Raw genomic sequence first — 23854 nt, 5'->3', positions numbered from 1 at the left:
TACATTCTAATTGTGAAACACAGTAGGGCGGGGGGGAGATAGGCATTATTTTTTATTTTTTTTGTTTATTTTTTTAATGTTTTTTTATTTTATTTTTATTTTTTTTTTTATTTTTATTATTTTTTTTAATTTTTTATTATTTAAAGCCATCAAATAATTGCACATAAACATTTTACCCCGTGTTATTTATTTTTATTTTTTTTTTTTATTTATTTATTTATTAAATTTTTTTTTTTTTTTTTTCTTATTTTATTATTTTATTTTTGTTTTTTATTTTATTTTGTATTTATTTTTTTAGCATTTAAAACAACCTGATAGATAAGACCCTTACAGTTGCAGTCCGCATAAAAAGCAAAGGGTGGTCCTGCTGATGTTAACAAATTGTCATAGTTTATCGAAGGGACCTAGACTATGCGTATTTAAATGCATGTCCGAACATTTGAGTATCAAATGATTGCCAATTGAGGTAACAATTCTTCACCGGTATCTTACATTATCTTTTTGGAAAATCAGTTTTGAGGACACAAATACAACCTGATCATATAAGGAAAAATAAACATTGTTAAAATATTTAGAAGAACACGACGAATACGTATTTGTTCTAAACCCGGTTGACAAGTCTTGCCCGTTTCTTATTTAAAATTATACGTAGAACTTATGTAAACGTTTCGCGAATGAAAGACAGCGGTGACATTGCAAACGGCAAATACCTGATTTCATTTTTTATTTTTTATTTTTTTTTTATTTTTATTATATTTATTAAAAAGTCATAACGTTCCTCAACGAATCTGAGAGAGCGACCAGACACTACGCGATTGAGGGCCAAGACCCGTCACAGGTGTAAGGGACGAGCATGGGTATGTTTGTTTTTTTTGTTTTTTTTATTTTTTTATTTTAAATTTTTTTTTTTATTTTTTATTTTTATATTTTTTTTTATTTTTTTTTTGACCCATGGGGGGGTGCAGTTTTTTTTAATTTTTTTTTTTAAAATTTTTTTTTAAAAAATTTTTTTTTTTTTTTTTTTGGGGGGGGGGGGGGGGGGTTGGGGAAGGGGGGGGGGGGGGGGGGAAGGGGGGGGGAGGGCGGGGGGTGGGGGGGGGGGGGGGGCGGGGGGGGTTTTTTTTTTTTTTTTTTAATGGGGGGGGGGGGGGGGGGGGGGGGGTGTTGGGGGGGGGGGGAGGGGGGGGGGGGGGGGCGGAGCGGGTGTGGGGGGTGGGGGGGGGGGGAGGGGGGGGGGGGGGGGGGGGGGGGGGGGGGGGGTGGGTTGGGGGGGTGTAAATATGATGCCCCACTTCCCGGTAAGTGTTACCAGAAACCTTAGTTAGCAAATTCAGTGCAGACACTTTAAACTGTTTTTATTATATCGTTCTTAGTACAGGTATCATTAAATAAAGCTCATAACTCCGGCCAAAGATTGCAGAAAAAAAAACAAAATTGAATTGTTGAGAAACAACTCCCTCTTTCCCCTGCGAGACACTTAGTTATTATTTTCTAAATACTTTCACATTTAAAAATTTACATTCTAATTGTGAAACACAGTCCCTCTTTCCCCTGCGAGACACTTAGTTATTATTTTCTAAATACTTTCACAGTTTCATTTACATTCTAATTGTGAAACACAGTAGGGTTTCTGCTGTGGGCTTTAATGAAAGCTTTTATTCACGTCAGCCATTTCCACAGCAGATTTGCACGTGTGGATTTTCCTTTATGTAGAAGTGAAGACGACTTTCCTCTCAAGTACAGAATGGAAAATGTATAGGGAGGAACAATTTAGGGTCTGACTTTGAAAATCTAAATTTGCAGACAAGTGAAATTTCCTTTCATACTTGGAGCGTAATCGCTGCAAAAAAAATGAAACAAGTTTGATTTTTGGGACGAAAAATGTTGCGATCACCACCCTATCCTGCTAAATTTGGATATAATCTGAAACCAATATGGATCGGGTAAAAGCTACTACATGGTTATTACCCCGAAGAGAAAGAAAGAGAATGTGTACTCATCCTATAATAACGAGCAACAGGAAACCATAGGGGAGTACCAGCGTCTTGTGCAAGAGCTGAAACATACTGTACATATTCATATAATCTCAAATTGTGTCATTAGTAATACATAATCAACAATGTTATTGGCAGCAAAATTAGATTTTTTAAATAAAGTAAACGCAAGTAAATGGTACTGTCAACGCAGATGTAACGTCAGACAGCACAGACAGTGTTTTACATTACTGGGTAAAAAATACACGCATACCAACATATGATTGACATAAAACCGTTGAGTTTAATTTGCTGTAAATACAATACCGCTTACCTGCATATACTACGGGATATAATTAAATACAGGATTTTGTAGTTCAGTCAACATATAATAATGGGACACGGTACCTCCTGCACTTTCTAGAAGTGACACCCAGACATTTAACAAAAACCTGTAGTCAAAACATTGTGTTTATTATAATATACCAATAGGGCTTCCTTTCTGATTTGCTCATTTTCCCATAATTTCTGTTTGTAATTTTTTAAAATATTTCTTGTGCTGCTTATCATAAACAAGATATTCTGCACTGCTATAGAAATCAGACTTGCCCCCATCTTGCGTTTGATATTTCACAAGCAAGTCTGAATACAAAAAATGGCAGCGAAGCGCTGCGCGAAGAAAACGCAGGGAATAAACGCTATAGTTTGACTTGCTTTTAATGTCAACAAAATATACCATGGGTCTCTTCCACTGATTTGCATAAGTATTGCAAGGAGTTGCTCTGATCTCTCTCGCCTGCGTGTGTGTGCGCGCAAGCACTCCCCTGTTCTGCACATGTACTTTCCAAGCTCTCTAAGCGCAAGTCTAAATTGTGGATGGCTGTGAAAAAGCTATTCTGCAGCTCAGCAGTGCTGCTCCGTGGATAAGACCTATTGCATGCAACGGCTTGTCAATTAAAACTCGTTCTGCCACTGTCTGTGCCGAGAGAAAGCAGACAGCTAGAAACTATTAAACAAGGCTCTGGAAGCAGAGGCCGGAGCTAACCAAGCCAGTCTAATGGGCAGCACAAACTCTGAGCTCAGCTCCTCTGTGACAAACAAAAACTGTCAGTGACTTTATTTTATTATTATTTGAAAACAATTCTTTCTATCCAGGATTCTGTATGTAGTGCTGGGACAAACAAAAAAAAAAATCGAGTAAAATAAACCCAGTACTCCATCAAATGACCTATTCAACAAAGGTGAGGAATACTTCTGTACAGTAGGGTGTTATTTCATACGTCATTTATGCTTTTTTTTTTTTTAGGCATGATATATTCGACAGTCATTTATAAATTCATTTTTGTAAAATGAATACGAATACTGTCATTTATGGCATCTAATTTCATGCTGCCTAAACTTGTCCAAGTGCAAGTACTTGTGATACTTTTAGAAACTTGTGAACTCCAGCCCTGGATGTAATCCTGCCATTTGGAAAACATTTGCCACTACACAACCAGCCTCTCTGTGTTAGCTGCCACTAACAAATTATCATGCCGACAGTTTTTACGGCAATTTTGAAACACTTAGAAATCCTGCGATCCAACTTCTTTAAAATAGGATTCTTGGAAACAGTTGCATCTGACTTCCTACTAAAAACTGACTAATTGAGTTACTGTGGTAATGGCATTAGTAGTACCAGCAGATCTAATTAGAAACATGGATCTTTGTTGTAATTACAGGTTGTTTTGTGAAAGTCTTACTTGAATTACGATTATTTTTTTTACTGGCTGAGCTGTAAAAGAGGTTGTTTATAACCTCACTTCGCTGCAAGTTGTAGCAGGCCTTATTTGGCTCACAGAGGAGACACTGCAGCCTCAAATCAATACATTAGATCATACTCAGCTCCAATGTGTCACCCACAACCCAACTAGCATTAACACACTTTCCTCTTCCAGCAGGGTGTACACTGTGCTAATGAGCAGCACAAGGCCATGCCACCAACCTTGTCAGGGACGGTTCAATGGGCTCACTAACAAAGACACGATACATGGCTCACAGCGCCACAATACCAAGTGATTGGCTGCGGCTCAGAATACCAACAATGGCAATGCCCTAGCACTGCAGAGCCAGTGTGCCAGCCAGCCAACCTCTCTGTCTGTTCAGACACCCCCGCAGATTTCAGTCATTTTATTTCCCCTTTCCTGTCAAAGGATAAGCCATGCCTATGGGTTGCGCCCCCCCCCCCCACCGTTTTTCCAGTGTAATGAAACTTTAGTAAAATGTGTAATGGGTCAAACATTTCTATTACTACAAAAAATATACCCAAAATGCATTCATTGCACACCCTTGTAACTAATGTATTTATACCTGCAGTGTTTAAGCAAATATCTATCTGTTATCTGTCATGAAGGATTTGTTTTAGTTTTGGAAGCACCTGTCAACCAGTCAATCAATCAGCCCCTCAATTAAGGTTAGTATCGTGTATTTACCAAAGTGTTTGATTTTCTTCTTAACGATGGAGTTAACATATATGATTGACAAAGTTTAATACCCCTCTCCCCAAAATATTCCCATGGCAAATTAAAACCAGTGATGAAAGGCAGACAATGTGCTACATATCACAGGCTTTGTGTGGAAAGGCCGTCTGTTTCACAGTGAAAATTATACTACATAAATCAGCTCAGGTGCTCCAATGCAAGCCTCTTTAAAAATCACACCTTTGCCAGCACTTAAACTACAAATGCACTCTGTACAAACGCTACAGAGTCAAACCTGAGTCTCATTTCAAAAGGACAAATATTTAATTGGCAGAGATTGTCAACGGCTCTGACCTTTTACCTATGAAAATAACAGGCTCGCTTCTCTGCCTTTAAAAAATACTTGTGTCATAACTCACCTGCTTCTGTCACGCCAATATTCCTGCATTCACGTCAGCGAACACAAAGCTAGAGATTACAAAAAAATCTCCCACGACTACTGGAATTCTAGGGAAATTAAAAGGCAGACAACTAGCAGTCCGGTATAATTCAAGACTTCCAAAAACCAGACACAGCAACGTCCACACTCAAGAGAACGATATAATCGAGCGGGACGCAGACGAAACACCAGGGCTCAACTGTGTCATGCACAGTAACTACTGCCTGCAAAGGTTTCAAATGATTTTGGCAGGCACACTTTCACTTTTTGGTTGCAAATGTTGGGCATACCCTTCAAAAAAAAAAAAAAGTTGAAATTAACTACTTTAGCCCTAACATGGACTCAATACTGGTGGATACTTGTAATTGTTAAATGAGTGTGCACTGATTCTGTACTTTGTATTGCTAGATAATGGCCTATATCTGTCCTACAGGCTTGTTCTGTGATCCTCTTGGTCAGGTCGTCATTGAAAATGAGAATTTGTTCAACTGACTTACCTGCTTAAAAGGATTGACTGATTGACTACCTTCTCCTCCTTTCAGCAAGGAGTCCCAGGCACAACTGTATAGTATTGCCTTAGTAATAAGTATTAAACGGACAGCAAACCTCACAATGCAGGAGAATGTGCAACATGCTAAATATCACTGTTTTCAATTTTTTTGCATCTTAAATATTTGTAAAGATTACAAAAGGAGGGTGAAAGCTCCTTTACTGAGTTAATCAATGTAATATGGCAGAGCCCAGTGTGTCACGCTCAGACAACCTTTTAACGCAACTTAATTTCATCTTCATTCACAACTTACTGATGGACTGGGATAGGAGAGCCCTAGAGAGGAGATATCAATTTTCAGCAAATTTTCTCAACTTCTACACTCAATTTACACACTTCTCACGGCCAGGATTCCTAAGAGAGACTGCCTGTAATAACACATACACAGTGCTGTCCATCACACAGCTCACTGATCCTGAAGCTGGAAGCACTTTACACACAAATAAATAGACATGGTAGCTTCTGTACAGCAAACGTGGCAAGATATCTATTGTACTGCTTTGGAAAATTAGTCAAAATGATCTTTTCATTCTAAAATATAAATACTTAAATATGTAAATAAATGAAATAGGCTGGTTCTTTTTCAAGGTTTATTTTTCTGGGATTCACAAATTACCGTAATGAATAACCCTTTAGAGCAACGTATTTATTTTTTAGCAGACAAGCCCTTTATTGAAACCTGCAAATTGTGCAACAGTTGGTACTTTTAATGTGATCCTTTTCAATAATTTCTGGGTTTATGACTAGCAGCTGACCAAATGCTGCAAGAGCAGGGACTTTGAAGCAAAAGCAAAATCACAGTAAAAATGAAACAGGTGTCAATCATACCCAACGCTTTCTCCTTGTTGAATTTGGATAATTCCGCCCCACTCAAAATCTGTTGTATAATGAAACATTTGATTTAAACAGCTTGTCCCCTCACCCCACCCCTACTACTCCCCATACTCAACATTGCCTAGCAAAGCATGGGGGACAATGCATACCAATAATTCAATAAAACCTCATTATGAAACTAAATATATAAAAAGAAACCCACACAAACATTTTCAGTATAACATGAATGACTAAGCTTTAATGGCGGCATGGGTACAATTCTCTGCACGATTCACTTCAGTGGGTCACAAATCTTCTGTTGTACTGTACTGGTGTCAGATTTGACTGGTTATTATTTCTGGGCCAGCTCAGTGTTCGTGTTGCGGCAGTGGAGAGCTGTCAGTTGTGCTGAGATGTCACCCTCCATTGCTGCAACAGCTTAGTTGATGTAACGCAAGTCTGGCTGGTAGGCAGCAGACACAATTAAGGGAACTGTATTTATACTGAGTTAGGGAGCGATGGCAGCACTGAAAGCTTAGGGAGTCAACAGAAACACTGTGCCAATAACCAACGTGCACAGAGGTGCTACAATCCCTCACTGTGCTCAGAGAGGCTCCATTAAATCATCTTGTTGGCCATGGATCACACCAGGGACCGGACACTGGCTCACCTACATTCTATGTGAAACTTCTGGAATAAACATGGGTTTACAATATATTCAAATATTCTTTAGGTAATAACTTGTATAAATACAGTGTATAAATGTATGCAACAGTACAGTAAAAAATAAATAAAAACTCTTTGACAGCACCCCATCAAATGACCTATTAAAAGGAAGGCAGAGAAACTGTAGAATTTGTTATTGATTTCAGAGCTCTTATGCACAGGTTTCCTTTCCTTGATAAAGTAATTTATACATTGTTATGGGAACGAATATGAGCATGGTCATTTTTGACACAGGATACATTAAGTGTTTGTTTGAATATTTGCACAGAAAAGACATCTGTCTTTCTACCTTTCTTCAGCGATGTCTTTACTCCCTGCTGGCATCAGCTTGCTTAACGAGAAATAAAGCGTATATAGTGTATGTGCCGGAGAGATGGGCATGTCATCCCTAATGGCGAATCCTGAGTTTGGCTGCCCCCTTGGCAGCTGGGGTCATCTGCCTGGCTAATTTAGCAAGCGAGGCATGGTTGTGCTTTATAGCCTCTATGCTAACCGATTGCCTCTCGTTCAAAGCACACATTAGGAGGAATAGCGGCACCAGGGCCTCGGCTTCCCCGCTCAGCTCAGCACAGCGATTGCAGCACACCAGCGCCCCACTGTTATTAAACCATTCTTCACCCTGCCAAATTAACACCGACATTCCATTATAGCAAATTTCTCTTTCCTATTCTGCAGGCTAAATAGCCCTTCCAGGCTTCATGTGCGCAGGCATATTCAAATTCATTTTAGGAGGTTTGTGTTATCTGTGGAGGGGCGAGGATGTGCTGATAAGACAGACAGGCAGTTAATCTTGCATCACATTTCTGTCTCTATGCATTACTGCGCCTTTAATATGAATATCAACAACAAACACTATCCTGCTCCGAGAGGCTTTAACCCATCCTGGTCCCTCACATGGAATAAACAGTGTAGTGTTTGTACTACAGTGTTTTGTTTTTGGGTTTTGCTGGCTCTGTTACCCCCAGTGTGTGTGTGTGGAATTAGCTCAATCTCAGGGTGACCACTTTCTAAAAACAGTTTTCTGTGTAAAACTATTCCATACAATGACCACTGACTCAGAACATTTATTCACCCATTAAAAACAAACAAGAAACTGTCATTTTGGTTCTAACAATGTTCCCAGTGATTCAGCATCAACATCAGTAAATAATTCATACAGGTCTATTTGATGGCCAATACTGTATCACTAACACACTTCTGAACAAACTCATGTTGGCTAACCTTCAACTTGAAGCAGAGCATCAATAAAATCACCATCTGAATAGAGGCACACAATAGTTTCAGAAAATGCTGTATCCTTTCCAGAATTTCAATAATTAAAAAGATCAATTTCCAAATGTTTAGGGCCAATACGTTCTCCATTTAGAACATCATTGTGAACTGCAGGGATGTACAGCTTGCAATATCTCAGCCAAGATCACCATGACTCAGTCACAGCATGTGAAACGTCATATAATGCAAAGACAGTTATCGCCTGCACAATTGTACATTACTGCTTCTCTAGTTTACTTTAATTAGAAAGGTGTTATATAGCAAAACATGTGTTAAATAAAGTCTAGACCACGTAACCTAAATGAACAGTATAGTGGATCTGGATCAACACACTGCCTTAGAGCTAAAAGCCTTCTGGAATGCAACACTTCAAATTTCACAGGTACAGAATAGGAGCCCCCCCTAATCTGCCAATGTATCATGCATATGCTTGATAAACAGACAGGGTAACATAACTTCTCCTTTTCAATGTTTATTTTTCACTCACGTTTTAAAAGCATTGTATTTATTGTTCTGCCTACTCAAGTTCTTTATTAAAAGATCATGAAACGCACAAACGCAAAAAACAAACGCACCATAAACCCTGTTCGCAATAGTCTTCTTTTATTAGGATGCAGAGATGGCTTGTTAACGTATAAAGGGAGGCAGAGGAGATGGAAAATAAAACCTACATAGTTAAATCCCTATCTATAAAGTTACGGATGGAGCTTAGCGCCAAACAAACATACTTTAGGAGCGCTCCAGCACCCACAGAGACACCACCTGCGTGAAATGTATATATGTGTAGTGTCTTTATAAATATTTTATTATTAAAGTACATCAAATAGCTCAGTCTCTCTCCAGTGGCAATGCAACCGCCAACAAATTCAAAAGAATAAATTATTCCTCATTTGTCACCTTTGAAAATTCCTCCTCCTTGCAGATAATCTAGCATGAAAACGTTGGTGTTCCTCCATAATATTTCATGCTGCCATTCGATCCATAGTAGATGGTGAATAAACCAAAAAATAAACATACCAGTACAGCAAACCTGCCACGGATGCAATCTTCCATACTGAGTCTTTATTATATACAGTGTCGTGAAAAACTATTTGCCCCGTCTGATTTTCTGCATTTTTGCACATTTTTCACACTGAATTTTCAGATCTTTTTGTGGGTTGTAGTAGTATATAGAGGCAGTCTGAGATAAAAAATGACAAAGTCTGGTGTGCAAGGAAATTAAACATGCAATCTTCAGGTGTGAAAAAGTTATTGCCCCCCCCTAGTTAACTCAACCCAATTAAAGGGATAATTAGGGTCAGCTGTTTGAATATTTTGGTTAACAATCAGGCCTGATTTGGGCCAGCCCTGCCCAATACAAATCTGACTAACTTTGGCCCTTATCAGAGTGAAGTTGTCAGCACACAGCTTCTACAGACACATTGTGCCACAACCAAAAGAAATTCCTGAAGACCTCCGGGAAAAAAGTTGTTGATGCTTACCAGTCTGGAAAAGGTTACAAAGCCATTTCTAAGGCTCTGGGGCTCTACCAAACCACAGTCAGAACCATATTGTCCAAATGGAGAACGTTTGGGACAGTAGTGAATCTTTTCAGGAGTGGCCGTCCTGCCAAAATCTCTCCAAGAGCAAAGTGTAAAATCATCCAGGAAGTCACCAAGAACTCCAGAACATCATCCAGGGATCTGCAGGCCTCTCTCACCTCGGCTACGACTCCACCACCAGAGACACTGGGCAAAAACAGGATTCATGGCAGAGTAGCAAGGCCAAAACCACTGCTCACTAAGAACATGATTTAGTCTCAAGTTTGCCAAAAAGCACCTGGATGATCCTCAAGAGTTTTAGAACAATGTTCTATGGACAGATGAGCCAAAAGTGGAACTTTTTGGCCAACATGGGCCCCATTATGTCTGGCGAAAACCAAACACTGCATTCCACAGCAAGAACCTCGTACCAACGGTCAAGCATGGTGGTGGTAGAGTCATGATTTGGGGATGCTTTGCTGCATCAGGACCTGGATGACTTGCCATCACTGAAGGAACCATGAATTCTGCTCTGTATCAGAATTCTACAGGAGAATGTCAGGCCATCCATTTGTGAGCTGAAGCTGAAGCGCAGCTGGGTCATGCAGCAAGACAAAGATCCGAAACACACAAGCAAGTCTACGTCAGAATGGTTGAAGAACAAGAAATTTAAAGTTTTGGAATAGTCTAATCAAAGTCCAGACCTAATCCCCATTGAGATGTGGCAGGTCCTGAAATGAGCAGTTTATGCTCGAAAACCCACAAATGTCACCGAGTTGAAGCAGTTCTGCATGAAAGAGTGTTGCATAACTTTCTTTAATAAATAAATGAATTAAGTATCAAAACATTGTGTTATTTGTTCACTCAGGGTCCCTTTTATCTAATATTAGATTTTCTTTGAAGATCTGATAATATTCAGTGTCAAATACGCAAAAATGCTGAAAATCAGACAAGGGGCAAATACTTTTTCACGGTAGCGTATATGCTTACTGTATTGAACAGCTGTCTGGGCAACAACAGCCACAAAGTATTTTGGTCACGTGTAGGCTACATATCCAGACGATCAGGTTCACTTGCAAAGATTGCAGAGTGAAAGCAAACAAACACTGGTGTAACTACAGTGGTGAAGGACCCAGTAAAACAAACAAACTTAAATTCACTTGGAGGCAAACTGCAGTTTGACATTTTCTGGTGTGAAACTGTTTAAGTGAATTCTAAAATCGGATTTTTATAAACTAAATGGGTATGAAAAGGGCCTTTTGAAAATAAATGTGACCAGGAGTCTTTACGTGTGTGACAGCCTTTCAAATCATCCATTTAGCGCAATTGTATTTGTAATTATAAATTACTATACAATCGATCAGTTAAATTTCAGACATTTCCAAGCTTAAGTTATTCACAGTTCCATGTTGTGTTCTATTTTGAACAAACATTCTTCTCATTTTCAACCACTTAGTGACCCCATTTGTTTGAAAATGTACGCTACTTTAACGTAATTGTTATTATAATTGCAATTAACTAACTACTTGAACAAAACCGCATTGTAATTGTAATTTCAGCAAACAATTCTGCTGTAATTGTAATTATAATTTATCCTGGGTCTGGAGGAAACCCAGTAAGGTTTGCCTATATTTTAAAACTGTAGGGGTCAAGTCTGTTTGGCGCTGTCATTGACTACTACCTCCACAATAGAGAATGACAAAGCAGCACAGCACAAAAGACTGGATAATGCTGCCCCTTATCAGCCTTCTCTTCAGCTCTTTCTTACCTGCTGAGTGGTCAATATGGTAAAGCAGATAGAGAAAGCAAAAAATACTGTCTGCAATGTATCTTTATGAACCACTTGAACTAAAAAGAAAAGAAAATAGACTTCTGTATACCAGTCACTTCGACATCATCAGAGCAGGTGTTTCCTACAGCTGGAGTCAGTCAGCAAACTCCGAAACCAACTGCTACCTGAAAATGTGAATGCTACTGTTGAAGGGGAACTTGAAGTACAACGAAGACACAGACTGAAATAAGAATATGTACGTCTTTACTTTTATTTTTTTTTTTAAACTCAGTGATGGGTAGTATTGGCTTTAATGTTACTCAACCGTTGATGCATCTACATTTTATGTATACAGTAGTCTCCGGCTAAGAGAACACCCCTCGGGAAGCAAGTGAAGTGTTCTCATAGCTGAAGTGTTGTCTAAAAACAGGAATTAGCCACCAGACACAATAAGAATCAAATCAATCAATATGTAGTACTTGTCATGACGCACGTGCATCAACATACGAAAAAGAACTGAATAAGTAAAAGCAAAACAATAGGCAAGTGTATGTTAATAAAACATAATAATAAAGTAACCGACAAACTAACTTTAATAAAACTAAAGCAAAATATGGTCAAAAAGCTTAGCTTACAGTGAGCATATAATGCATGGACCCGACATTTAAATGCAGCAACCTAGTAAAATTACAACAGCAAAAAACACCAGGTCACCAAGGTATTTGCGGATTAGAAAAAAAAATTGCGTTGTGTACTGTAATTTATAAAATTATTTTAAGTCAACTTTGTGGTCAAGCGTGTACAGTACTTGTTGGGATGTTTTAAAGCAAACAAAAAAAATGGCTGTGTTTACTGTTTAGAAGCATTTCAGGACAAACCCACTTTAGATTCTAGTGTTGCTAACCTAACTTGCATTTAAAACGCTAAATTAATTTAAAAAAAAAAAGATTATTTTATTTACTAGATTTGAACAGAAGCGATATTAGTTATTTACTGGACATGCACAATCCATCAATTTATGAAACTATTAAAACGAAGATTGTCAAACATGTTTAAAATGGTAGAAATGAAATTCTTACATATGGGATTATCTGTACAATATTTTACTATTTTAAAGTAAAATACAGAATGTAATGGTGTAGCAACTCACCAGAACGGGAAACGCCAAATTGCTCAGCAACTTGTCCGATTCAGGTTTTTTTCTAGAGCTTGAAAAATTTCTTTGTGTAGAAAGAAACAGTGGCTCATTTTGCCATTTGTTTACATGCCATTTTGTAGCGATGAGTTGCACTCGTGGAAATGAGAATACAAAACAATGAAGGATATGATGGCGGTTCTGGAAAGATTTAATACACCAGATCGGTGTCCCTCAAAACACTCTTGCAATGACAAGTCACTTATTGTGAACAAATTTCTATCGGTGCAAAGGTGTTCCAAGCGAAGTTCCTGTTCCTTTAGCCAGAGCATTTGGGAAAAATCTGTTCCAACACAAGGGTGTTCCCTTAGGCAGTGTTGTCTTAGGAGGTGTTCCTGTATGCGCTGACTGACTGAATAGTACCATATTAACGCATCACTCAAATATCAGGTTTTTAATAAACGCTGCTCAAAATAAAGAAACGTAACTATTTTGTTTTTCTACCCCTGCTCAAAAAAAAAAAAACGCGCAACTCTGGCTATGTGCATGTGACACCCCCAAAGAGGCTGCAGCCTCAATCCACCATGTAATACAAAACTAATGTACACACACCTTCGTAAGCACATTTTATTTTATGGTACAGTCCCGACACCCCAAGATGAACTACCTACAACACAGCAGTCCTTAAGTTACGTCAGCAAACACAGCAGGGGATAAAATAAGAGCTGTCTGTTTACACTGTCCTCAGCTTGGATGGTGAAAACTTACTCAGAGGAACTTGGAGCTTTGCCGGTCACTCTCGCACTGTCAAAAAAGCTGGCCGAAGATATCTTGTAGGGGATTTAGTTGTTTTGTTTTTTTACATACATATATACACACACACACACACACACACACTCTACGAGAAGATTTAGTTTCGGTTTGTCTTACAAACAAGCAGGTAAATTACAGTGAGAAAAAAAATGGGTAAGATATTTGAGTTTGAATAGAAATCAAACAGATAATCAGGAGGTAATTTTTTTCGCTAAACAAAACTGCATCACACTCAACTACCGTTCACTCTCCTCTTCTTGTCCCACCCCATAACAACCAATACACACTCCTGATTCACTGGTACAGTCCTCCCCTGACCTCCCAAATCCCATCTAATAGGCTCTCGTTAACTATCAGTAAATATACTGTATATAAGCCCCAGAACACACAGGAGTATAGTGCTGCAGATCGAAGCCTCTCACAGCACCGCTTCTAAAACGCCTTAACTCATGTAATAAAATACTGCAGCGTTTGTAAAGCATATTAATAGAGGCCTCCCTTGGATAATCGTCGCCCTCATTTAAAGGGTCGCAGTCATTTCGATTAATTTAAAATAAACGCAGCAGAGCCAAATTGAAGTAGTATGGTGTATTTATCAACCTGTGTATCATTTAACATTAAATCAGAATTATTTGCACCAGTCCATAGGACTTCATCACATAAAGCAGGGCTGTCACTATATATCAGAATGCAACAAAGTGTGTGGAGAGAGAGATTTAAGCTGTGACACTGCATAGAGCAAACATTCATAAAAATGTACATCCCTACCAGATATAGCTGAATAGTGCATTTTCTATGTCAAAGCAAAGGCAGCTGTACCTTAAGGTTTCAGTATTTTGTGGAAAATGCTTGAATCAGATTCTGCAGGCAGTTTAACCTTCAGCTGTTTAGCCTGGGAGGCCACAGTAAAAGATTTTATTCAGGAAGGGTCAGATCTAAAAACTGAATTACTTGAGATTCGATGCCGACTCGCTATTTGCTCAGATATAATCCCAGGTTTTGTGTAATCAGCAGCTGCAGTGGTACACAAAACTCAAGATGCGATTACTTACAACATGGTCTGTAATCTTTTAGTGAACTGCAAGAGAACTTATCACTACTACTACAAAAAAGTTAACAAATAAAAATAGAATTGACATACACTGGCGGTCAAAATGATGGGAGTCGCCACCCTTGAAACAAAATGACTGGGGGTAGGACATTCTCTCCTCCCCCTCAGACTCCTTCCTTACTAAATATCTTGGTATCCCTGAAAAGCTAATCATCTCCTCTTTAAATCCATGCAATAGATTTCAATTGAAAACCATCCCACATGTGCAGTGGCACCCCAATTATCAGTTTACTACCAAAGCAAAATGACTGCGTGCAACAATTGTTCTTTGTTTTACCCCGACTGCCAAGAATCATATAAAATGTTGTACCAGTCTTGGCTGCCACCATTGTACAATATAACATTAGACCTGCAAGACGACCTGATCGTAACCCTTTGCATATATTTAAAAAGAGGAGTTGATTAGTGATACCAAGGAATTTAATAAGTACGATAATAGGGCCAATACATGCAAAACAAGATAACAAGCACATATCAATTGATAGGGGAGGGACTGAAATTCACTTCCCGATATATATATTTTTTTTTCATGTGATGTCACTGAGAGGGGCACTTGGTGTCTAAAGGGTGGAGGAAGTTTTGGCAGCGCAGAAAGAAAAGACATCACAGCCTGCTTCAGACAGGGTTCATATACTTTTTCCATACTTACATTTGTTTTTCCCAGACTTGTGTTTTAGTTAGTTTCTACTAGTTTTTTTTTTTTTTTTTTTTTTTTTTTTATAGGTTATCCACATAGGCAGGCAGCTGCTTTTTGATCCAGAGCAGAAGTTGCACCTGATTTCTAAAAGTATTTGTCAGAATCTGGAGGTGCATATCTAGCAAGAGACAATGCAAGTATGAAAAAGTAAGATACAAGCTATTGTAACAAAAAAAGAAACAAATGTGCTGTATATTAAACATACAAGTCAAATACTAAATACAGTACACCCTCGCTATAACAACCCTGTTAGGGTCCAAAGCCTTTTGTTTGCTATAGTAAAAGGACAAACCAAAATGACCAATATAAGCTGCTGGAGTAAGTTATGTAAGTCACCTTAGATAAAGGCATTAGCTAAATTATTAATAATATTAGTACTGTTTTTATTATTCGATTCTTATTACAGTATTTGTCCCTGCTACTACTATTACTACTAATAATAATAGTAATGAGATTGTGACTAAAAGTAGAATTACAAGTACAGTACCCATTTGTGGCATGCTACATCCAGTAATCTGGCTATAGAACCCCCCCCCCCCCCCCCACTAAAAAAAAAAAAAAAAAGTTTGTTTCAATTGCAAATGTTAACTTAAATCTTGGTTCCTTATTTAGAGCTGTATGGGCCAACATCAGACTCGACTGGCGGTTTGGACCAGAGACTGTTGCTGCACTTGGTACTGTAAGTTACAAGCAAGCACCATACATTTAAAATAAAATTACAGATACACTTTATTAAATCGCATTAAAGAAATGAAGTGACGATAATGATCATATTCGATTTTTTTTTCCTGGGTTGGGAAATAACGTTAATGATTTAATAAAGGTAACAAGATAACAAAATGTGACTCGATGAGCAGAGTACAGTAGCTTGTAATTCCAGTCTGTAACTTAGTTTAAAAAAAAAAATCATAGTCATCAATATAAATGTATACACTTTGGCTGTCTGTCCATTTTACCCTTCGTTTCACTGGAGCAGACAGTCACGTGACCCGCTTTAGAGCTCAATTATTATTAATAAAAAAAAACTCTCGTAATTAATTTCACTCTCCCACGATACTAGTAAAATTCAAGACTTCAAGACTCTCATAATGGAGACATGGTTTTTCAAGGATTTTCAAGACCTGGAAATCAGTTTGGCATTTTCCCATACTTTTTCCAGCGTATGAACTCTGTTCAGAGATATGGTAAAAACACTGTAGATCTGATGTATGTCATAATAATCAATAATAATAATAAAAAACATAAACAATCCCTATTTTTATATAGCGCCTTTCATAGTGGACCACCATCACAAAGCGGTTAAGTGACTTGCTTGGATCACACAATTAGTCAGTGGCTGAACTGGGATTTGAAGCAGTGACCTCCTGGTTACAAGCCTGTTTCTTTAACCACTGGACCATATAGCCTCCTATTAGTTATATTAGAATACATAAAAAAACAAAAAAACAATATATATATATGTCAAGAAACATGGATATGAAAAGATACTATTTCATGAACTAAATGCATCAGGTATGTTTTTTCTTTACCGATAATGGAATGAATAACTAATATTTTTATTTTGAAAAAGGAGCTGCAGTTCTACTCAGATGTGATTTGCCATTAGAGTTGTAACAGGGAGAGTGGGCAAGACTTGCAGAGTTGGTCAGTGGCCATTTGCAGTCATCCCAGTTAACTGTCTGTGTTGTATCTAGTTGTCCAAGCAGACCTCTGTCTTTGGTACAGGTTACTGCTGCAAGTTCTCACTGATAACTGTTCCTTGAGTCATCATTGAAACCAGTACCCCAGCAACAAGACCTTTGAGAAATAATGTAGAAACATGTGTGCGTGTTGCAGGGCTCCAATGTCTTGGCTCAAAAAGGAGAAGAGTGACTTACCAGCAAAGCACTTCGAACAGAGATTCATGGTCTTGCTGGACCTGAGGGTTTAAAACACAGAAAAAAGAAAATAAAAAAACAAGATTCATGAGAGCAGCCCATGTCATTTTATCAAAAGGCATCCAATTTTCTAGACGAAAGCAACATTAAAACTAGCGCCGTGAACGTAATGACAAAATGACTCTCTGAACCATTTCCATTATTGGAGGGGACTGATTAGCACTGTAATTAGAAAGAGTCTGCATTTCAAAAAGTGTCGTTTTAAAATGATTAGCTGTCCAGAGTGAGTCTGCCCAGATGGGTGCCTTACCTTGGAACACAGCAAGGACATTATAGTAGCACCATGATCTGCAGTGCTCAAAGCCTATTCAGGCATTATGCATTTAAAAACTGTCAGGGTCCCCAATTACAAAGTTACACATTTCCTATATTCAAAACCTTGGGTGAAGAAAAAGATTCTATCCAAGTTTATACCCATAAACACAACATACGGTCCAAAACTACCAACCCAACTAACTTCTGGTAGTTAATTAAGCAGCAGACTGACACTTTCCTCAAAACTCTTAATTATTAGAGCAATCAAATGAATTATTTCCAAAGCAACAGAACCGATAAGGCCTGCTGTGTATTAATGAGATTACCATCTGGCGGTTGATAAGTCTGGCGGCTAACACTCGTGAAGCAACAACACTAGAGAACCAACCTCACGTCTTGTAGTTATAAACCCTGTACAACTAGCAAAGGGAGTGTTGTGTGTCAGACAATTTTGCTAGAATAGCTTGTCATTCATAAGGCCAGCAATGCGGTAGTGAAACATTTACATTTGAACTGTACAACACACATAATCAAACAGGAAGTGGTACTGGTCGGTCATTCAGAAACCTAAGAAAATTGCAGCCATATTTGGTCACAGTAGTGGTGTAATGATTCATTGTGTATGTATAAAAGTATATAGTATTGTAATAGAGGTATGCATCTTTTATCCAATAAACAAAAAGAAATTGACCAGCCATATTGGATCACAGGTCAAAATGAACAGTAGACCTTTCAGAACACTGAAAATACCACGTCAGCTTGTTATTGTTAAACTGTCAATTTTCAAAATGAAAGAAAAATAAATAAAATTAGTAGAGATGTATACCAGAACATTAAGACATGCTACTTCTGGTACTTTCAGATTTTATTTTTAGTTGAAAAAACTAAAAACCTGTTCCCTCAATGGGAGAACATTGTTTGTCTATCGACACAAAGTAAACATGTATTTTACGGTCGGAAAAACTAGTACATTCACTTTCTATACAAAAACAAACAAAAAAACACACCCCTAGTGTATTAACCCTGTATTGGCAAATTCATTTTTCTAAGCTACAATGATAGAAATAAGTCCTTGCATAACAGTTTGAGACATTAAGGTTTAACAAAGTGCAGGCTTGTGTACATGTACCAATGTAGCAGAAAGATAAATATACTGTATTTGATTTTCTGCTTCATCAGTACAATTTGTACAAGAGCCTACAGCTTGTAAAACCTGAAATGTCTCAAACTGCTATGCAATGGGCATCTTACTTCCATCCCTGCTCTGTAAACAAATTTATTCTTGCATTATAAAATACACGTTCCAGACAGATTACAAAAAAAGACGGGTTGTTGGCGGTATCCTGGGATAGGCTTTCAAGGTTTATTCTTGTCTATCACTACATTTAAAGCCAATCTGGTGTTCCAACACAGTTCTAGGTGGACAAGTTGAGGAAAACCAAGAATTTCTATCCTTGCAATACATTTACTGTATGTAGTAGGTAGGGAGCTAAAATTAGATAAATTGCTTGATTATTTGTTATTCAATTTAGAATTGGGCTAAATTTTTACTGTCCTATAGTACTGCCCTGCGGGTGTTTATTATTTGAACATGTATTGAGATATGCAAGGGAACATCATTTTGAATAGTTTCATTTGCCGTGAGGGTAAAACTCACAAGTTGATTGTATTTGTTCAGCAATAGATTTACAAGTACTACTGATCTTTATAACCTGGTCTATTTACTGCGTACAGGCTGGGATATGCAGTAATTGTACTGAGCAGCTTCACAACACACAACCATTTTTAGCGTTCTATCTAGCCACAAGGTCAGCGACTGGGTAAAAGTTCAGTGGATTTGAACTCAGTGACTCTACCAGCGACTGTAGTTTTTTCGAGCTGGGCGATTGTCAGGTGACACCAAAAACTGCCGATGACGTGAGTGACGATAGCTGGTCGCCTTACTTTAACGGCGGACGAACAATGGAGAGAAAAATAAAGAAAGAAAAATAGCCTTTAGTCTTGCTTACAGGAACATATTTTTGGCAGACATTTAGCTTATAGTGGGTGGTAGCTTGATAGTATTGAATATTGTGATTCTCGGCTGGGTATGTGAACGTGGAGCACCAAGAATGACATCGAAGAACAACATTACCAACATTGGGTGGACCAACAAATCAGGAAATTCCTCACATGAATGTCATCTTCAGTAAGGTTCTGGTAAGTGGTGATAAGTTTACTGCACCAGAAGGCAGCAAAGTCTCTGTGAAGAACTATGCGTTGACTGGTCACGTGGGAACAACAAGTATGGGTTTTGAATGGTTGTGGAACAAGCATACAGATCCTAAAAATAGAAATGCAGAGTTTGATGTGTTACTGAGCTAGAAACCTACCAACAGAACCTACCATCTGCTTATTAGTCTGTTGGACTGAGAAGTGATACACACCAGTTGAACACTCATTTGTAACTTCTCTACAATGGTAACCCAGCTTATATACACAATGGAACCAGAACACAGAAGTGGCATGGGGAAGCCTCCATCATAAAACACAATTAAACTTTAAGCAAATCAGTATTTTCAAGTGAATGAGCCAGATAATGAAAGGCAGACAGCAGCTTCTGGTGACATTTAATTTCTTTCATGCTTAATAAGCCCTGATGCTCCTCTTAATGGGACCTCTGCACGCTCAAACAGTTCTCACAGGAACAGAATAGAATATCGATGACTTCAAAAACTGTTGGTTCATTGACCATTTAACCAATTAAAATTGCAAAAAACACAAACAAGCTGTCGCCCAAAATGATACAATCAATGAAGACCCTGCTCTGTACATAATCTTTAACCCCTTCAACTCCAGGTGTAAAAAATGAATGTGCACATCAGGAACTAGGTTTTGAAATAATTTCAATAGCTATTTATACCTCTGAAATAGTAATGATAGATAACAAATCAAAAAATGAATGCTACATTTTCTTTAACCCTTTACTTCATTTTTTTTTTTTTTTTTTTTTTTTAAACTTTTTGGAAATACCACAAACAATACAAAAAATAATTGTAAATAGCAACACATGCAGTGGACAATAAAATAAACAATTTGTAAAAAGGAAAGCATACATGTGCAAGATGTGATGAATAATATAATTTAATTCTATAATTTCTAATTAAACTTTATAATAAAACACATTATTACAGAACATGCATAAAATGAAACATGCAAAAACTAATGTCATACTTTGATAAAAGTATTTGGGGACCCTTATGTTAGTATTTTGTGTGCCCACCTTTTGCTTCCTTTAAAGCTTGCAGTCTTTTTGTGTTTTGAAACCAGTTCCTGGCATCGCTCTGGAGATATTTTTGCCCATAGTTCAACACATACAGCTTTGAGTACTGCAATCTTTGTTTTCCTTTTTGCAACAGCAGCCTTCAGGGTCAATCCACAACATTTCAATGGGATTAAAGTCTGGGGACTGAGAAGGCCAATCCATAAACTTCCTTTTTTTTTTTTTTTTTTTTTTAAAAGCAATTCCTTTGTAGACTTCACAGAATGCTTAGGGTCATTATCCTGCTGGAATACAAACTTCCGTCCAATAAGCCACCTAGCACTGGGTAACAAATAAAGAGTGCAAAATGTGATAGTTTGCAGGATTCGTTGATCCTTCTACAGTACAAAGTTTGCCAGTGCCTGAGGAAGAAAAACAAGCCCATACTATCACACAATATCTACCATGTTTAACTTTTATTTAAATTCATCACCTCTCTTCCTCCAAACATTGTTGCTTCCTTGGTGAAAATTTGGAAGAAGAAATCAGGCTTCCTCAAGTATTCAATGTAAAACTCCAATCCTTTCTTCTGTGTATTGTATTTAGCAAAGGTTTGTATCTTGATTTTTGCCCAAGGACATTCATCTTCTTAAGTTTAATTGTTCATCATGAATTTGATATTTATTATTCTCTCAATTCTTGTGTCAGATCTTTTGCAGTAGTCAAGATTTTGTCGGACTGCTTGAATGATTATTCTTCCAGGTTTTGCAGAAGTCTATCTTGGTCTTCCACACCTGGAGCTTCCACACAGTGCTTTGATAAATTCGAGTCTTTCTGCTATTTTTGATAGTTTCTTCTTTTCTCGTTTAGTTGTATCAATGCCATTTTGAGACCGTTAATGTACTCTTTAGTTTTAACTATTTCTGAATCACAAAATTCAGTGTTTTTTTAGCACTTATGTATTTATTGTATAATTAGCAGGTGTTGGTTTTCACATTGTTAAATCAGCAATGAATGTATAGAAACTAAAACACTTTCGTTAATGTTCTTTTTTCTTCCAAGCATCAGTGTGTACAAATAATGTGTGTACAATAATTGCGATTCCAAATTCAGTTGTAGATTTCAACAAAGATATTTTATTAGATAAAGTACAGCACAAGTCATAACAGATTCCAAGACTGAATACACGTTTGAATTGTTACACCATTTCTTAAATCAGAAAAAAAGACATTCCCTTAATAACGGGGGGGGGGGGTGACTCTTCTGGTGCATTCAGAGTGCTGAAGGAAGAGGGCAGCAGTCTTACAATATCTGTCTGTCGGTCATGGCAGTAACACAGAGAGGGTGTGTGGGTTCTCCCTCTCAGAGTGGCTGAGAGGTGGGCCTTGGGGGGGGGGGGGGGGGGGGGGGGGTGCTAGCCCTATAAAATAACGTTCTGCTGTTCACTCAGCTCTGCCCCTGAAAGACGAAACCACAAGCTAGCAGAAGTTCTGCTCCAAGACCGAGAACGGTCGGAAAAAGAAAGAAACCAAAAGAAGAAAATAAAATATCAATATATTACTAGCAGGGAAACCCCATACATGTATAGGAAGCAGGCTGAGGGAGTGAGCATAGTACAGAGACCTTTAAAACCCAAATACTTAACCAGTCTAAAACTCCATACATTTGGTAAACTATAGCTCATTATAAATAGGGCTTCTGATTTTTGGTTTTAACCATCACCCCCCTCCCCGCTACAAAAAAAATTAAAACGGTTGGTAGTCAATGAACACCAGAAATACTGTGGAAATGGTTAATCAATTCACGTCGACTTTACCCTTTTCCCATTAAAAAAAAACAAACACATTTCCCAGTGCTGTGGGGAAATGTCCCACCTTCCTGACTATCTATCATTGATTCTTTCTAAATACTTTAAACCCACCCCAACTACTGAGTGACAACACATTTCTACATTTCTATTGGAGACTCCGCTTGCAAGATTTAAAACAAGATTAAAAAATCAGGAATGGAGGCTTGTTAGCAGGATTTAAAGCTGTATTACAGTTAAGACACAGAGGACTTAAAACAGAACTGTGGCGAAATGTACAAAAATGCATACATACAAAAACCCCAGAAGAATGTGTCTGACCATAGGCATTTAGTTGTGGAATACGGCAAAGGAATATCTCCCACAGTATAGAATCACGGTCACCAATCCTGGGAGTGCGCTGTAATGGTCATAGTGGGCTATACAGTTTAAAGAGTGACAGTAGAGTAGTGCTGTTCTGGGTTCAATGCTGGCCCTTCGCGACAGCTCCGGAACGTGTTAGCCGTCTATGAACACACAAGTAACAATTATAGACAAGACAAACAAACACTCACAATATTTCACAACTTACTGCACAGGTCCTTCCGGGTTATATTTTATAACCAAGCGAAGGAACAGATTACGATTCTCCACTCCCCCTTATATGCTAGTACGCATGACCCCTTGGTAAACGATTGCAGCTGCCTTTACAATCTGCAGCTGCTACCTCTTTACCTTCTGGGTCAATACGTTCTGGCAAAGGAGTCTCGCCTTCATCCAGACTGACCGACTTTCCAACCTGGGGAAAGAACTGTCAGGCCAGTCCGTTAAAAGAACTCTGTCCTCGCTGCTTAGCGCCCTCACTGGTTGGGAGGGGGATCTACAACCAAGATTCATTATTTCTGTCACAATCCTTTGTCACATCCTGTTTGTTCTAACTATTGTTCACTGGTCTCACTATGACAAATACAATAGTCCAAAACTACACTTAAAAGGATGCAGTCCTCCGAATCCGAACTGGTAAATATTTCAGACTTACATTAACATGGCATCCAAGCAAAGCATGGTGTGGAATTTCTTTATCAAGCAGGAGAAAACAGAATTTCCAATCTCTGCCAATGAAATATTTCATTCAAAAGGATGAACAGCACTAATCTGCTCCACAAATAGTTTTATTTAACCCAAAACAAAATAGGTACACATTTTGTAAATGTGAGAGTAATGTTTCTCATACAGATTTAAATTTTGTACTTTTCACCTATGCATTTTAGAGAGCATGTTTTTTCTTAGTAAATCTACCTCATTAAAAATAATTTATGTTTTCAGACTTTTCTGGGGTGCACCGCTCACAATACT

The 23854-nt window shown here is 38.1% G+C and overlaps 1 protein-coding gene across 1 annotated transcript in view; it reads right to left on the bottom strand.

The window, feature by feature from the left end:
- Positions 1–23854, bottom strand: part of zfand3 (zinc finger, AN1-type domain 3) — a 73323-nt gene that overhangs the window by 35969 nt on the left and 13500 nt on the right. Inside the window, exon 2 of the mRNA XM_041251080.1 lies at positions 17157–17197. Coding sequence (XP_041107014.1) covers positions 17157–17197 — 41 coding nt within the window. The remainder of the gene's footprint in view (positions 1–17156; positions 17198–23854) is intronic.

Source organism: Polyodon spathula, chromosome 5 (assembly GCF_017654505.1).
Source record: "Polyodon spathula isolate WHYD16114869_AA chromosome 5, ASM1765450v1, whole genome shotgun sequence".
NCBI lineage: Eukaryota > Metazoa > Chordata > Actinopteri > Acipenseriformes > Polyodontidae > Polyodon > Polyodon spathula.
Note: the sequence above shows the minus strand (reverse complement) of the source record. Positions and strands in the feature narration are given on the sequence as shown.